Source organism: Gymnoscopelus braueri, assembly GCF_963280865.1.
Source record: "Gymnoscopelus braueri genome assembly, chromosome: 12".
NCBI classification, from domain to species: Eukaryota; Metazoa; Chordata; class Actinopteri; order Myctophiformes; family Myctophidae; genus Gymnoscopelus; species Gymnoscopelus braueri.
Genome location: NC_137614.1, coordinates 40,912,988 through 40,931,936, shown reverse-complemented (window position 1 = coordinate 40,931,936; position 18,949 = coordinate 40,912,988). Strand labels below are relative to the sequence as shown.

Below are 18,949 nucleotides of genomic sequence, written 5' to 3'. Positions count from 1 at the left end.
AGCTAACAGCACACACACACTTCTCTACCCTATACCTGTGTTTGAAGTGTGTCCTGTGATACTAAACTGTACCACATAAATTAATGAGCATTTGGTAAAATGAGCCTGAAGCACTGGAGCCTCAGTGCCAGGCACGATGGGAAGAGAGTTGTGGGAGGAGAGAGAGAGAGAGAGAGAGAGAGAGAGAGAGAGAGAGAGAGAGAGAAAGAGAGAAAGAGAGAGAGAGAGAGAGAGAGAGAGAGAGAGAGAGAGAGAACGCAGTCGCAGAGACATGGAGAACGCAGAGACAGACAGAATGAGAGAGAGTGACAGAGAGAAAGAGAGAAAGACAGAGAGCACAGACACACAGACACAGAGAGAGACAGACAGAGACAGAGAGAGGTAGAGGTTGAGAGAGAGAGAGAGAGAGAGAGACAGAGACGGAGAGAGGTAGAGAGAGAGACAGAGATATTAGAGAGAGAGGGGGGATAGGAGATAAATAAGTGGCTGTACAGTGAGTACAGTGTGTTTGGATAACAGTGGCAGACAGCAGGCATTAGATGCTGTTGTTCTACAACTTTCTGGTGTGCAGGCGTCCAAAAAACTGGAACACGAATAGAATGAACTGGCGAATAATAATCACATTCTTCAGTGGAGGTAGAGGGCAGGGCGATATGGACAAAATGAAATATCATGACATGCTGGACCAAATACTTCAATGCCGATATTGTGATGACATTGTGGGGATGACTATTAGTGCTTTCACTACATATTTACAAAATGAGATTTCTGATAAATAATCCTCAGCAATGTATATAATAACCAAGTGGGTAAAGGCAAATAATAAAACAGCTAGAACAGTCAGGTGAGTTCAGAAGATTGCATCATGTTGCTGTAGAGCAGCCTTTAAAACCAGGAAAGGACAACACCGATAGTATGCTATAGCATGATATTATTATGATATCTTAAATCCCAGATGATATCTAGTCTCATATCACACGATCGATATAATATATTTAGTCTCACTAAAAGTTCTGAACACTTTAGTGAGACTAGGTGAGACATGACCTTTGACACGATCTAAATGTCTCAATAGAAGAGCAGGGAGACAAAATACAACCACCCCAATTGTACTAGTTATATTGTATTCACATACTCTACCATACCGATTGGACAAAATTATCTTTTATTCATAAAATGTTTTATACATAGTGTTGCTTTAAGAATTGAATGTAAGCACTGCTTAAACTTTCTTCTTTCTTTTTATGTAAATTGTAGGGACACGAGACACTATAGAGCAGCACTCGAGCATTTTTAACACATTCCATGCCAGAGGTTAAAGTAATACTAGGTAACGTTTTCAACAAAACTAAAGTTAAATTGTATATCTTTTGTGAGTGGCAAAAGTTTCACAACACCCACTCCATGAATTTCACCCCCGGAAGCCTTTTATTTATATATTTTCTATTGAATGTGGACTGGGGGGACTTTCCCGGGGAAATGACGTTCCTGGCCAACGTCATGACGTCGTGGCCGACGTCCCCAGGAACTACCGCAACGGTTTCCTGTTTGGCCAGGAACTACCGCGGTAATAGCAAAAAGGAACCTCACGCTGATGTTAAGAGAATGTAGGATTAGAAGATCGAAAAAGAACAGAAAAAGAAAGCACAGCTCATGGTAACTAATGCTCCACTGGCTAAGAGAAACGATCCGTAGATAGTATAAAACAATTAAAAGATCGCTTTTTGAAACGCTTCCGGCTTCCGGTGAAAACGAATGGAATTCTGGGTAATCGAGGATTACGGAAATTGTATGCAGTGACGGTAGTGACCAGCAGAGGTTGCTAAAAATCGTTATTTGGGATTCTGCATTGTATAACTTTAATCTCATAATGTACTCACCAGTGCCAACGTTTTATTGTTGTTTTTTTGTTTTTTTCACGTCGCCATAGACCTTGTTAAAATCCTTAAGATTGAGCTCTGCACTGTTTGTAAACATCGCCCAGATCTCCCTGCGTCTACCAGAAAAAACCACGTGTCAAACGGAGCTCCATTGTTGTAGTTAGAACGGTTTACGTTAAACAGTGATATGCGAGGAGAAAAAACTACAAGGAGAAAATGGAGTTTCAGTTTCGTCATTAGAACGAGGGCCGACGGGATCGGCAAAACCGGATCCCAAATAATTCTGTTTCCGGTGGTCAAACCGGAACCGGAAATGGATCAAACAATTCCGAAAGTGCACTTTTGGTGATATCAACGCGAACCGGCGGTTCGCGTAGATCTACGCGATTGGCACGTGGCGGCTTTAAATAGGTTCGCGTAGATCTACGCGATTGGCACTCAATGTGTTAAGAGACATGAACCTTAATCAAGAGTGGTCGAAGAACAAGACATCACACCTGCCAGGCTGCCACCTATCGAAATAACATAACTAATATCTATCGAAATAACATAAGTAACAAATATCTATATGACTATCATCTAAATAACATAAGTGAAACTTAATGTAATGTAAATTGGGCACCTGCACAATACAAAACAACGTGGATATGTGTTTATATAAGACTGTCGCTTCATAATCTGATTTTAAACAGCAGAATTCAGTGGAATGGCAACAATCTGTGGAAATCTGCAAGTGGAAGATTATACTGTATGTTGTTCGCTCCAGGACCCAAACAGTATGTTAAGTGTCAAACCGTTTCAAACACCATTTGTGACTCCAGGGCTACATGTAAAACATAACTAGCATCTATCTAAATGGCGCCGGTGTAAAGATACACTAAAGAAGCAGAAAGTATGGGGCTACATTCAGGTCTTGACAATAGACAAGCCAATAGTTGCATGTCACAGATCTAGTTCTATAGTTCTACAGGACAGGAGTGAAATCACGGAGTGGAAAACAGCCTCTGACCATAAACCTGAGCCCCGCACAGGAAAGACAAGAACCAAAAGAATAGAGTTGTTACGAAAGACAGGAAAGTGCCAAAAGCTACACTGGTCATAATGAGGCAGAAGTGTGTTCTGGTTACTGTTTCCATTGCTGTGCAGTGTCAACATATGGCTATGTTCACAGTGCCAACCTAAATACGATTTATGACATATCTAGTTTGGAATCATATATATATATATATATATATATTTTGTATGTGTTTGTATATTTGCTTGTTTGAAATGTACTACTACTTTCTTTCATCTCGCCTGAGGGCGGCATGTTATGTATACACCTAATGTTCTAAACACAATGTACATGCCTGCTACTACACACGCTATTTGTGTATTTGTACATATCTTTGATTACATGGCCTGTGTCCTATTCTTACCTCTCCTGCTCTACCCTACATTACCTGTATCCTTTCTCTTCTCGCGAAAACTACAAATGATGGAGCGCACAAAAAAAAAAAAAAGATATCACACACTTCTTTACACCTGTTAACCGGTGATGTGACAATAAAGATGATTCAGATTTTTTAAATCAAGTCTGAACAGCAAAAAGAACATGAAAAATGATCTTTGTTAATCAGATTAGATTTTGAACCATATTTCTTGGTTTGAAATGTGATTCAGATCTTATTTCTAAAGACGTGCCTGTAGTCTGGACCTGCCTGCAGTGTGAACAAAGCCTATGTGTTTCTTGTCATATCCAGGAGCAGAGAAGTAGTTAACCAATTGCATTACATTTTAGTAATCAAATCCAATTATGTGCTATTTACATCATGGAAAATGTGAATCCTTGTATTTGAATAATAAATAAATAAAAGTTATGTTTGGACTGGGCAAACAAATTCATATATTTTTGTTCAGATACCTTGTGATGAGCATTTACCATGATGTTGTACATTAATACCTACTATTATCATTTTATGATGTAAAGCAATCACATACAGTACATTCTTTGACTACTCCAAAAAAAACAGCTATGCATGCACCAAGTGATTTAACTCTGAAAGTGTCAAATCGTTTTTGGGGAGTGCCTTTGTTTTTACAGCCTGTTGTCTGTCCTCAGATGAGTTAACACAGATAATAGATAGTTAAAGCTCTAGTGAACACAGCACACATGTTTACAGCCACTGAAACCTGATGAATATGATGTCACAATGACAATATTGATATTGTGACAACATGTTTTTCTTTCTTTATTATTTTTCCACCAAAAAATAGTGCTTAAAATCATTTTGACCGTTTAAAAAATATATATAAAATAAGGTAATTAAATCCAGGAAAAGAACACTTATCACGATATTACAATATCCAAAAGTCATAATCTCATATAACGATATGGATATAATATGGACATATTGCCCAGTCCTATTATAAAGCAATGGTCTCTCTGGGTGTGGGGTGTTCCATGCTGATATAAATACTCACGCTCGGTCTCTCGCGCTCTCCTCCGCGCGCGCTCCCTCTCGCGCTCCCTACGGTGGCTCAGGAGGGACTCTGTACCCGTCTCGGTGTCCAGGCCATCTCGACTGCTCACCGCGTTGGCACTGAAACGGAAACATTTGTATAATTTCTGCAAGATTCAAACAAAATAAATATTTGTCTCTCTGGGTTGCTCTCCCTCTTTTGCTCTCTCGCTCTCACACACACACACACACACACACACACACACACACACACAGGTTATAATCAATTCTGTAATTAACCTCTTTTCAACACACTCTTGAATCAGCAGCATTCTACCTCTGCCTCACTGCTATATTTTGTCTGGTTTGCTGCACAGCCTTGGAGGAGAACCCAACTCATATTATAACACACGCTGCTTCAAATTCAGCCCCCCTGGCCAGAGGAGCGACCTCATTGTTGCGTGATATGTGATGTGTTTCTCACTAAGTGTCATTAATGACCAGATACCCTGAGAGGAAGCCATTCTGTACAATGCAAGCATTAATGAGCCCTATTGAAAGCCCAGATGGCGCCCGTAGCATGATGGAGAGACAGAGAGACAGAGAGAGAGAGTGATAGAGTGAGAGAGAGAGAGCGAGAGAGCAAGAGAGAAAGAGAGAGATAGAAAGAGAGAAAGACCAACAGACAGACAACAGACAGAACAACAAAAAGAAAAGAAGATAGAGGGGTCTGAAGTGCTAGATCAGGTGTGGGTTGCGCAATAAGCAGGGCTGACGTACGAGGGGTCGAGGGTATTGGGGGGGGGGGGTTCTACAGGGGCCCTGGGGCAGATTGTTATTCTATCAAGATAGGCTGTTGCCCCAGGCGCTGGGGTTAAGGGACGGACAAGGCCACCAGGCACCAGGCGCTGGGGTTAAGGGACGGACATGGCCACCAGGCAGAAACCCGAGGCGGGTGAGAACAACACTCACCACTGTCTGTCTGTCACACACGCTTAGGCGTGGAGGATAAGCACACATACCTTATACACCTGCACAAACAATCGCACATGTAAACACCCCCAAGCACACACACACACATGCATGCATTCACACACACGCACACAGAGACGCACACGCACGCACAGCGCGCACACATCGTTTTGCAATCTTTTTTCTTACATTCATATTATCATAAGATATCTGTTTATATCTCCTTACCCTACCTTAAATTGACCATACCAGCAGTCTGGCATGTTGAGCCTATTGATTACGGTTCATACACATGACATTGCTGCCGTCTATTTAACAAAGAATATTGTGGATTTGTCACATTTTAAAAGGAAGCCATTGCAATATGAAAACCTGCCAGCAGAGACTTGAACCTTGCTTGAGAGAAAATCCAGCATACTAAACACCACTATGTTGCTATTTTGGGTCAAAGTGAGGTTACTGTTGTGTTTTAATGCCTTTTAAAGCGTGGATTAATGTGAAAAGGGTGGCCGAAAATAGTCCCCAGATTAAATATTGATTTATAGGGGCGGGGGGTGTCTGGTGGTTCAGTCAGTTAGTTCACTGCCACTGACCACATGCTCCTTGAGGGTCTCGAGGACCCAAGTTTGAATCCAACTCCTGTCTCACATGTGTTCTCTCTCTCTCTCTGCCCTATAGGTTGCCGTCTTTAAATAAAGCATGACAAAAATGCCCGCCAAACATGTAAAAAAAAAAAGATCTACAAAAAGATCTACAAGCTCATAGTGCGGCACCGAGTGCCGCGCTATGAGCTTGTAGATCTGCTATTTTTGAAAAATCTTGAAAAATCTTTTTTGATTTTTTTTCTCCAAAAAACTGTTAGGATTTAGAAAACATTTTTAAGAATCGCCTCAGGTATTAATGGGTTAAACAAACCATTAACAGGAAAATAGTCTGTTTATGTATACTGTACGGATGAAGCTGTAATAGACCATGACATTTATTGACTAAACTGACTGACCTAAGCCTAACCCTTAACCTTAACCGTAACAGGTACAACGTGTTACTCCAACCTTATGACACTGCAGTAAAACCAAACAAACCATTTTGTCCCTAATTAGACATGCGTCTCCAATCAACTGGTCCACAATTTGTCCAGTACACCACAGAACGTGGCCTACTGTATGTCAGGACACACACACACACACACATCCATGCACAGACTCGTTTGCACATACAAACCTCATTCTGTACTCATACCATACATACTCAAACCAAAGTAAACACAGAGCCCCCAGAGACAGGATGAGACACGCGCGGTTACATGTCTCCTACATGTGTAAACAACTCTACTGTAAAATAACTGATCTACAAGCTACCAAACGCAACGCAGCTATACAGAGTACAAATGGGTTTCAACCATTTTCATCCTGGCGTCCCCGTTTCGGGCGTCTCATTACAGGTGAAGAATTGTAGGGATGCACCGATTAATCGGGCGAAGATCAGTACCGCCCGATACTCGCCTTGTTGACTGCCATCGGTGTATCGGCAAATAAGATGACCTTGACCAATGCGGCATGTGGCCGATGTGTATCTGTTGTTTCATAATGAAACATATTGAATATGTGAATATGTGCTCATTAAAAGATAGAGTCGATGAAGGGCTGAAAGATTTTAAAACAATTATTTAGAATATTAAAAAGGGAGAAAAAACAACAAAAACAACTAAATAAACAAACAAAAAACGGCATCAGCTATCGGCCAAAATTGTTATCTGTATCGGCCCAAAATGTCCTCATTGGTGCATCACTAGACCATTTTTAAATTGTAAAACTACAGTAGACGATTTACAAGCTCACAACGTGACGCATTGCGACACGTTGTGAGCTTGTAAATCGCCTATTTCCGCTATTCATCACACGACGAAGTAAGCAGGGCTTAAGAAAGAGATAAAGGAAGATGCAGACATCATGTTGCGGGCTAGGGTATTTCCCCCCTGACGTGTGCATGATCGATACAAATGCGAAAACACCAGAGGGGGGACGTGCTGCAGCGTCTGTCGTGTTCGCTCAGCAGGAGCGGGGCGCTCAGCAGGAGCGGGGCGCTCAGCGGCGCATGTTGACATGTTCCTGCGTCGGAGAGTCCTTAATAATGCGTGCACCTGGGCTTTTTTGCTCTCCGGCTGCTGCTGCTCTTGCTCTCCGGCAGCAGGTCAGTGCATGCATGCAAATTCCGCATGCTATTAAAAGCACGTTGTGGCGGTGGACGCTCATGAAAGAGGGCATGTGGGTTTGGGCTTTTGTCATTTTGCTTGTTTGCGTGTGTGGTTGGTGGAAAGCTGCGTGATGTGTCTGTCTGTCTGTCTGTCTGTCTGTCTGTCATTCAGTCAGTCTGTCTGTAGCTGCAGTCCTGCCAGGCAGGGGGTCTACTGATCCTGGGGGAGATTAGCCGGGGCAGTACGGCTGCAGCTGTGAACAAACGACACTTGCTACGTGCACATGCACACGCACACGCACACGCGCACACACACACACACACACACACACACCCCCACACACACACACACACACACACACACACACTACTGCCAGTCTCCCACCCACCCCCTCCCTCCTGGGAAATGGAGATGGGTGCTTTTAATGTCCGCTAATCCGGATTACCGGGCAGCAGCAGCAGCACATCAATTCTGTCCGTTTCTCAACCCGAAACACCTCTTGTGCCTGCTCATCAAATGCCGCCATTCACACCGACCGACACATCAAATAGGTGAATGAGGCAGGGGGGGGGGGGTGGGGGGGAGGGCCGAATGAAGTGGTAATAATATTCCAGGCTATTTTACAAGGGAGAGGTGGTGGAAGACGGAGGGGGATTTGTTTCTGCCAAGACAGAGGCGGAGGGGCTGCTTTGCAAAACAGGGGAATTCACCACGCTGTTTCTCCAGAGAGAAAAGCCTGCCTGTCTGGCTGGAAGAGAGACAGAGAAAGGGAGAGTGAGAACGAGGGAAGGAGGGAGGTGGGGGTAGGGGGGGGGGGGGGGGGGGGAGTGACGTGAGGCAGAGGGGGGAGGGCGCCATGACAGAAACGCTATCGTTTTCTTTTCTTTTTTTCCACCACAAGGTGGCGGCAGGCCCAGCAGTGAGTGAGAGTGGTGGGACTGGGAACAATAAAATCATCAGGCCAGCTGACAGTCAAAGCAGCAGGGAGCAGCCCCACAGAGGGCAAAAATGAGCCCAGACGTCAAACAGTGGATAAAGAGATACCCTGAGACATGACAGATTGCATGTTCTCAATATAGAGTCCCAGCTGTATTTGCTGTGCTGCTGCTGCAACGGCAACAACCCCCCCCCACCCCCAGGCCCTTCCAGCTATATTTAGCTTCGGGGGCCTTTCTCCTTGACTAAGAGCAGAGGGAATCTCTAATAATCTATCTGTTAGACGTTAAAGTCTGGGGTTCTTAATGAGGAAATGTCTCCATCAGGTCAGTGTTCCATGACCCAAATGCCAGGTCAACTGTCTTTAACCATTTCTTTATTCAAGGGCAAATGTATGCCAATATTTTTTTTTCCCAATATTTGTATACGGTTTAAAAAGAAAACAATCTATATCTTTCGAAAATATTTGATCTGAAGCTCACAACGTATCGCATCTCTATGTTCAAATAGCCAAAGTTTAAATAAGGCTTAACCTGTAAATCCTTGCTCACAAACAGCACACACGCTATTTTTTTTTGGACAAATCTCATGCACAAACAGTACTTTTTTTCCACTAATATTTGCAATACAGTGTGTACAGTATATACAGTAGCCTATTCTCATATTTCTGCTGCATGAATATATTCTGTACATATTCGGTTGCAAATGTATTCTCCCATTTAAATTCGGCATAATTCTACATTCTGAATTCTTTCCCTCTAGCTGCAAATTTGTTGTTATATAACCTACCTCAGTATCTTCAGTGAAGACGCTATTTCAAATAGTACTGAAGTACTGACATTTTTTACTTACTGCAAGTAAAAGTACCAATACCACAATGTAGATATACTCTACAAGTTACAAGTAAAAGTCCTGTATTCCAAATCTACTTGAGTAAAAGTACAAAAATATTGGCATCAAAATATACTTAAAGTACCAAAGGTAAAAGTACTCATTATGCAGAATGTCCCATTTCACAAGTTCAATATGGATACGAAATCAAGCGACACGTTGTGAGCTTGTAGATCTGCTATTTTCAAATAGCTTAGGTACAGTTTTATTTAAAGGTTGTGAAGTGGTGTATGTATGTTTTTGTAATAATATTCAAAATCTTCAAAGTAACTAGTCACTAAAGTTTTCAAATAATTGTAGTGGAGTAAAAGTACAATATTTGCCTCTGAGATGTAATGGAGTAGAAGTAAAAGTATTGAAAATTGGAAATACTCAAGTAAAGTAAAAAAGATATACCTCAAAATTGTACTTAAGTACAGTACTTGAGTAAATGTACTTTAGTGACTTTACACCACTGCCTAAAACAACCCTGGACAACGCTCCACACATCCTAGGCTCTTCTCCCTCCTGGCTCCCAGGCTGTGGAATAAACTCCCACTTGCAGTAAGAACTGCAGACTCACTCACAATTTTTCCGTCGCAGTCTGAAAACTCACCTCGCCTTGAAGTTCAGACTCCACCTCGCCTCCCCTAGCACTCCCCTCTCCTGGTATCCCTTCTTGTCTCCGATTTGATAGATGCTAGTTATACTATGCAGATAATATGTTACTTGTTGTTTTTGTTTGTTATTTAGCTTTGTTTTTACTTGACCACAAATATTGAGAATGTTATTGAGATAGCATGTTGTTACTAAGTTTGACGTGGTATCCTACTTTCTTGGAAGCACTACATTGTTTTCTTCTGACTGTTTACCCTCTCATTTGTTGACTAGGGGTTCAAGCTTACTCTACACACTTGTAAGTCTGTTAAATGACTAAATTGAAATTGTAATGGTCTATGGTCTATTCTGTACAACACCAATGTCTGTGTATATAGTAGATGCTGTCACACCTACTGTATAAGGTTACTCTACACTTTACACTTTTATTACTTATTACAGCACCCTCTCGTATTAGTACCCTTTGCTAGTATTATAACCTTATTTACCTACTTGTATTATACCTATATTTCATTACAATAAAATATATATATTTCATTATAATAAAATATATATTGTTGCTGTCGGGCATAATCCTTGTATCTCCATATTTCAACTAAGTAAGTAATGCCCTACTTCGTCATACGATTACGACAGTGTCACACAAAAGTAGCAAAAATAGCCGTTCTACAAAGCTCACATTGCGACGCGGTCACTGTTACACAGAAAGTAACATTTCTCTGAACATACTCGTATGAGCACGTGACAAACAAAACCTCTTCAACGTTGAATCATCCTTATGCCGTTATATTCTTGATTTCTAGGATCTACAAGCTCACAACGTGTCGCGGCGCGACGCGCTGTGAGCTTGTACATCTGCAATTTTGGCCCGAGGGACAAAGAGTAAATCAGGCAGCCTTGGAACAGCACAGGACACACATGGCTGGGTCACATATCTCTTTATTAACCCATTTAGACTGGGAAAAGTGTCCTTTTAGATTTCTTTGGCTATTCAAAAACAGCAGATATACAAGCTCATAGCGCGGCACTCAGTGCCGCGCTATGAGCTTGTAGATCTGCTATTTTTGAAAAATCTGTGAAAAGAAAACATTTGTAACTCAAATCTTTGCTTCTGGGGGATTCTACAAATGTCTTCTAAATACTGAAAAACATCCTATATCAGTGGTTCTCAAACTTTTTCATGTCAAGGACCCCCAAAATTATATGTATTTGGCCGCGGACCCCCATCTCAAAATATTTAGTTCCAGGGACGCCCAGATTTGAGTTAAAAATGTTCGATTTAAAAAATCTATATATATTCAAAGATTTGCAAAAATGTTCAAGATAAAAAAAAAAAAATCAGATCCACAAGCTCATAGAGCGGCACTTGGCGCCACGCTACGAGCTTGTATATCTGCTATTTTTGAATAGCCAAAGTATAAAATATGGATAAAGTGGTTGCACCAGATGCGTTCCCGGACTAAATGGGTTAACAGCAAGCCGGGCTATGGATGGCTGCTCTTCAGGGCTCCACACAATGGGCCGCATTGAGCGCCAGTATTTCCCTGAAGATGTTTACGCATTCACGGCTATTTGTAGAATCTGTAACACTGGGGGGGGGGGGGGGGGGGAGGTGCATCATATGCTTACATAGATAAGCACACGCATCATGTCCTACCGTACAGTGTCAGTCCTAACCGTATAAATGGGGGTAAGATGGGCAGATTAGGAAGTACAGTAGTGAGAAGATACACAGACGCGCGCGGGTGCGTGTGTGTGTGTGTGTGCGTGCGTGTGTGAGAAACAAACAAGATTATTATAATATTATTCATCATTCATTTCTGAAGATGACATCTTCATCATTTGCATTCACATGCACTCATGTGAGTCTATACACACACACACACACACTTACACTGATGCACGCACCACACATACACACACAGTGACAGTAAGCAGTAATGTTCTCCTTTATGCACACACAGGAATACACACACCAGACGTCACGTTCACACGGCAATCGCCAAATCCCACAGCTCTATTCCGAGCAGAGACCACCACCACGAGACCACCACGTGGGACGACCGTCTCTGATGAGCACCGCTTGTATTCTGATTAGCCCATATGGCGAGCAGCTCATTAAAAAGGTCAACCCCCCCCGCCCCCGCACACAGATTGTGTGTGTTCTTCGCCGAATCTGTGGCGTGTGCGCACACCGAGTGTAATTGTGCATGAAATGAGTGCGACAGCCAATCACAGAGGGAGGCCCGTGTTAATGAGGCATACGTACTGGAAGGAAGGGGGCCGCGAGTCCCCGATGCCCCCGGTTCTCTCCAGCGGGGGTGGCAGGTCTGGGTGGCTCTCTGTGCACTGAGAACCACCGTCACTGTGGGCACTCTCTGCTAGGACCAACTGAGAGAGAGACAGAGAGAGAGAGAGATTCAGACAGACAGAGAATGATTTTAGATTTTTAACCACTCATTTATGAGAATGTTTGCTACATTAGTTCATTCAAACAATCAATCACAAACTATGATACAACACCACACAAAATTTATTTTGAGCAACACATCTACAAAAGTGATTGCCATATCTTTTACAGAAAAAAAGTACGCCTTCATAGTCACATATATTTTTGAACTCATCCAAGTCCTCCATTTTTTCATAGTATTTATATTCAAACTGTAGCAATACTCGTGCTCGAACTAAATTCTTGAAAACTGCTGAACAGTCACACCTCTGCCCTCCATCAATTTTTTCTTTCCTACTTAGATAAATTGCACAGACAGACAGACAGACAGACAGACAGACAGACGTTAAAGCGGTGGTTTTCAACATGAAAACTGTGGACCCCCATGGGGTCCTTGTGGGGGTTCCAGGGCAGGGGTCCCAGGGGTCCTGGGGGGGTGTGTGTGTGTGTGGGGGGGTTCCAGGGGGTCCCCAGCAAAATGTGCTAATGCAGCATCACAATCATTTTAACCACTTTATCCATTTATATATTCATCAAAGTGTCTTGAAAAATGTTGAATAATTTCAGATGGGGGTCCGCGGCCAAATACATTTTAGGGGGTCCTTGGCATGAAAAACTTTGAAAACCACTGTTCCAGGGGATACCTCAGCCAAATGAGGAGTAATTCAATTACATTTGATTTGATTTAATTATGATTCAATTCACTTATTACGAAACTATGCATGGCATGCGTGGCTAATGGCTATCACAATATCGACTACAATTATCTACAATTCAATATCAACATTATGAATCTATTTCTCATGTACTTTTATGACATTCAAAAAAACATCTATAGATGGGAAGATCCATAGGACAGAATTATTTTAAATGGGGGTTCATGGTGAAATGAAAGATAAGTTAGGGGGTCTGTGACAAAACTTGAAGAGCGTGGACTGAGTTTAAGTTAGAGTTAGTTACTTGACTATTATATTAGGCATTTCCAAATGGCTTTTAAATAATTATTTATAATCGATTAAATTGATTCCACCCTTAATTCATACTATTTGCAAGTCGCAGACAGCGTCGTCACAAGATGTTAAAAAGGGTTGAATGTGGTCTCGTGCATCTCCGCAGAAACAAAGATGACTTTGTCTTCTCAACCAGAGAGTATGCACTATGCAACGTTTTATGACAGCATCTGTGACCATACATTTTTCCAGAGGTACTGTACGCGACACCCTCTGTGGAGCTGCTCCGTGTATTTTAGTCCTTTTGACGTCACTGCCACATCGTTCAGCGCTTGTTGAACGCAAAGCTTAAATTCACCTTAACCACTTAACCCCCAGCATCCACATTCTGGGGAAAACTTAAACACACACACACGCTTGAATGTTGTCGATCCCCAGTCTAACAAAATATTCTCTTTATTAAAGATTGATGACAGTGGTCAAATAGTCAGGAATTTGTAATTACAGGAGACTCCACAGAAACTAGATAATAAATTAAATATTAATATTATGGATCTTTTCTTAAACCGATGACCTCTGAAACAAGCCAATATAAGCACATGTATTGGAGGTGGGAAATTTTTATGTTTCTACCTATCATCATAAAAATAGCAGATCTAAACTCATAATGGGCTGTGAGCTTGTAGAACGCGTATTTTTTTACTATGACTGCACATCGGTGTGGTGCAAATAGTGAAAATAGCTGAGCTACAGTACAAGCTCACAATGCGTTGTGTTGTGAGCTTGGACATCAGCTATTTTCACTATTTTTGTATTTTCTTTTTGCTACTTTTTTAAACGTTTCACCTGTAATGACATGCCCAAGATAAGGAATAGGTTATTTAATCGATTATGTTATTAAGGGTAGTCAACGAGATAGACTCTATGGAGAATCTGACCTTCTCTCTTAGGCTGAGAGCGAAGAACTGGAAGAAATGGACTTCTTACTGTTTATTGGGAAATGTAACTCATTGCTTGAATGATTGAAAAGAAAAAAAGAAGAAAAAGAAAAGAAAATTCAGTACTATGTTAATCTTTGTGATATAATGCCCACCTCAACACCATATAATTTAAAAAACAGAAGAAACCTAGAAAAGCTCAACATGGATGTGGAGTTAACCACGGTCATGATCACAATTATTATTACGTGGCGATAAAGTGACGTGATTATTTCTTTACGAAGCGAGGCTGATTTTTCACTGTGGAAAAAGGCATCAACCTGTATTATACTGCATGTGGCATCACCAAATTACAGTCATAGTTTGATGTGAAATATTGTCCGATACATTTTCAGGGTCATTTACTCGTCTCTCTCCCGGTGTGGTAGGACGTTTGAACCCTATATATTATACTTAGTTGACCGGGTTCCCTCAGGGCTCAGTCTATACTAGGGCCTCTAGTATTTCTACACCAAATCTCTTTGAAATAGAGCAAGCTCACAACGCGGTGCAATGCGCCGCGTTGTGAACTTGTAGATCGGCTATTTCCGGCGAATGTTCGCCCCCCAGAATAGGGACGCTGGGGTTCAAGTTGTTAAAGGACGTTGCCTAGGGGCAGAATAATGGCGGTATATGGATCATTATAATTCTACTTGGAAAGAGGCTAATTTAAGCACTGGGAACCGCTGCTGGACTGTATGTGAGTCACTATGGTGATACGCTGCCTCAACCTGTGCCACTCTGTGCTGTATGAGATGCTTTATGTACCCTTTAAATGGAGGAACATTCCATCGTTTCAACACTTCCCATCGTGCACCTTTGTGTGTGTGTGTGTGTGTGTGTGTGTGTGTGTGTGGGTGTAGAACTGGATGAAGCGCTGGCCTGGATGCTCTCTGCTGATTGGCCTTTTATACTTTTTGAATACAAATGTTCAGGTTAACAGTGAGCTCACAGTGAGTCACGCAGCACTGCCTGCCTGTTCTGTATCCTAACACAAAGGAAATGCTGCTCTCTCTATAGGACACACATGTTTGTTAAAGTGGGGGCCAGTTGGAAAGAGGAAAATAAATTATTGATCATTTATTTATATATGTATGTATGTATGTATGTATGTATGTATGTATGTATGTATGTATGTATATATATAAATATATATATATATATATATATATATATATATATATGAATATAAATATATATGCATATACATATATATATACATATATATATATATACATATATACACATGCCGTATCCAACATGGCAGCCATGTCAACTAACACACAATGTCATTTACAGCTAAACGTTGCTCTCAGGAATGTTTTTGAAAACATTTGAAGTGAGAAATAGACAATGCAGTAACCGAATTCTGATTCTATTTTATCAACACTTCCCGTTGTTTTCCGATGCGACATGTTGCACTGGACACACCTGGCATAAATGAATGGACTGCTTTCTGAAATTAATGGACTACAAAATGAAATCCTTCGTTTTGTTGTTAGTTTTGGGTCATTTAAAAAAATAATTGTATTAAGTAGCCGTGTAATGAGCGGGATAATCAATGAGGAGCAGGTCACCCCTTCAGGGTGATGACGACCCCTCCGCTAAGCATCGGGGCTTAATCACCCTGTCTGGGTTTATTTCTCAATAATGACCTGCTCCCCATTGGTTATCCCTTTTAGTGTCTGGTGTCGGGTAGGACACCTATATTGGTTGACAATATCAATTAAGGTATTTGAAGCAGACGGCGCACCAGATTGGACACTAGATGCATCGACATCGTTATTGAAGTTCGGACATTGTTGCAAAGACCTGTGTCTGTCGGGAGAGTGACACAACATTTAAACTGTATGGATTGTATCTTTAATTAAGCGATAAGCTCTTAGCTGTTATACAGAACATTTCCCACACCCACACGTTCTGATATGAACGATGAAGCCATCACACGTTTGAAACTCACAATAGTAAATGACACTGATGATCATGCCAGCAACCGTGACTTTACAATCATGCCATCTGGATGAAGACACAGAACTTTGAGATGGGAAAGAATTGGGTTTAGTAGGAGTTTAGTCCATTCAGCCATTGCTGCACTAAACAAACTGTCCATGTATTGTCTTTGTTGTGTGTGTTGTAGTATTATTTTTTCCAACACCCCTAATTGTTATGTTTTTCTGTTGAACAGACAGTGACACGGAATATCCCTTTGGGACAATAAAGACTTATTATGATTATGATCATAATCACTGCAGTATAAACAGGTATGCTAGTGTTTGTAGCCTGCAGGCGCACGCTGGCCAAGGGATAGAGACACGGCCAATGTGCAGAATGTTTGTTACCAAGTTGCTTATTTCGAACCTAAAATGTTTTCAGATACCTATTTTAGTGTGCTGATTAAGTTTACAATGAGTAATACACCGTCTGGACGTCATCTTGACTGAGATTCAAAACGGAGCAGTTCTGTAATTAAAAGCAGGTGTGTTTGGAGGAACATGCAGATATGGGAATCACACAGGTGAACGAAATCAAGATTCATTTATATTCATTCATAGTGTATCTAGGTCATCACGCAGCACGTTTTCGTTCACAAGAAGTAATTAAGATTTGGCCTTTTAGGGACTTTTGATATAATAATACAAATAAAATCGATTAGGTATGTCTATATTATGACCACGGATATGCTCTAAAAGTGTGAAAAACATATTTTTCACTACGTCTTTAAGTGCTACCACACTACAGTTAACTTGTGTGTCGCAATCTGCGTGTTACACAAGTGAAGTGATAAAGGTTCGTCAATCACCATTAACATGACTAGCTAGTTTGATGTTCTAGTTTTAGTGGTCAGACCTCGCCGGCGCTGCCTGCATATTTGTACTACAAAGTTCAACTCCTAATGGAGTGCAAGTGCTCGCATCACATCTCTGAAACAGCGTGGTGAGGTGTATGCTGAAGGAGTGCTTGGATATAGCCGTGCGGAGGCGTTTCGCTCATTCTACAGTATACACGGTACGCCGGTCTCGACGGGTACATTTACATGATCCACAAGGGGGCTGCGCATATCTTTGGCGAGCGCTGAGCCAGCGCAGCCCTCCAGGCACGCTGCCAGGAGGAGCGAGGGGGGGACAGCGGAGCCGCTATGATCCATCTCACTTACCCAGGACACCACTCTGCCGTTGAAGCAGGGCAGCTTGGCGTTGTCGTCGGAGATCTCCTCTTTGACGACCCTATAGGAAACAGGACAGAGAGACGCAGCCTGTTAGCGCTTCATTTTTGTACGCCGTCGCACGCCTAAAATAGCAGATCTTCAAGCAGAGCTTTAAGATCTGCTATTTTCTTAACGCCTTCAACCCCAGCATCCATATTCTGGGGGTAGCAGATCCCCCCCTACAAGCTCACAATGTGTCACGACGCGATGCGTTGCTTGTGAGCTTGTAGATCTGATCTCCAAATACACAGCCAACTCAGGTCCGTTTCACTAAGTCGAGGGTTTAAGTGAGGTTAGGCTATCATGTCAGGAGGATGCAAGCATGCACCGTGCACTATACACACAGTACCACCACCATGCACTATACAGTACCACCATGCACTATACAGTACCACCATGCACTATACAGTACCACCATGCACTATACAGTACCACCACCATGCACTATACAGTACCACCATGCACTATACAGTACCACCATGCACTATACAGTACCACCATGCACTATACAGTACCACCATGCACTATACAGTACCACCACCATGCACTATACAGCATGGGTTCCCAAACTTTTCAGCCCGCGACCCCAAAATAATGCGGAAATTGACTCGCGACCCCACCTAAATCTGGAGGTCATTCATACACATAAACTTGCACGTTCGGTGCGCATTTGTAATGTATTATAATGGTAAAATGTTCCATTTGTGGGGGCACGGTGGCGCAGTCGGTAGCGCTGTCGCCTCACAGCTAGAAGGTCCTGGGTTCGATTCCCGCCGGGGACACTGTGGGCGCGTCTTCTCCTCCGCGTCATCAGCGCCCATACCCTAGGTGGGGTTGGTGAAAGGGCCTACTCTGTGTGGAGTTTGCATGTTCTCCCCGTGTCTCCTATGGTAGTTAATACCCTCACAAGGTAATCCTGGTCACTATACTGCCTCCCCCTGGTCAGCCGGGGCGCCTGATGGAGGGGAAGGGAACTGGTTGGAATAACGTGTTCCTTCCACGCGCTACGTCCTACCAGGGAAACTCCCCCCTGTCAGGTGACAAGAAGGTCAGTTGGCTCTCATGCATTGAAGGAAGCATGAGCTCGGCCCTGGCCTCCCTAGGCTGAAGGGGACTGGTGTATTGCTGGTGTAGGGCAGGTGTAGCGCCCAGGATCACTTAGGAAATTGGCACCGGGTGAAAAAAATGGGTTACAAAAATCGCGGGATAAAATTTTTTTTTTTTTAAATGTTCCATTTGTAATCATTTTTAGATTGTATTTCATTATTCTGTTGAATTTAAAGTAATTTTTTTTTTTTTTTTTTTCATGACCCAAAATAATTTCGCGACCCCACCGTCAGTCTCCCGCGACCCCAAGTGGGGTCGCGACCCCAACTTTGGGAACCCTTGCTATACAGTACCACCATGCAACCTGTTCCGTGCTCTGCAAGATTGACACGAGGAGGCATTCACTCTTT

The 18,949-nt window shown here is 42.3% G+C and overlaps 1 protein-coding gene across 4 annotated transcripts in view; it reads right to left on the bottom strand.

Moving 5' to 3' along the window:
* The window catches only part of LOC308097759 (segment polarity protein dishevelled homolog DVL-1-like), a 49,486-nt gene that overhangs the window by 20,759 nt on the left and 9,778 nt on the right, over window positions 1–18,949 (bottom strand). For all 4 annotated transcript variants that reach the window (XM_080445773.1, XM_080445775.1, XM_080445774.1 and 1 more), the window contains exons 2-4: window positions 17,442–17,511; window positions 12,181–12,302; window positions 4,344–4,462 (exon numbers count right to left, since the gene is read on the bottom strand). In XM_080445773.1, coding sequence (XP_080301899.1) covers window positions 4,344–4,462; window positions 12,181–12,302; window positions 17,442–17,511 — 311 coding nt within the window. The remainder of the gene's footprint in view (window positions 1–4,343; window positions 4,463–12,180; window positions 12,303–17,441; window positions 17,512–18,949) is intronic.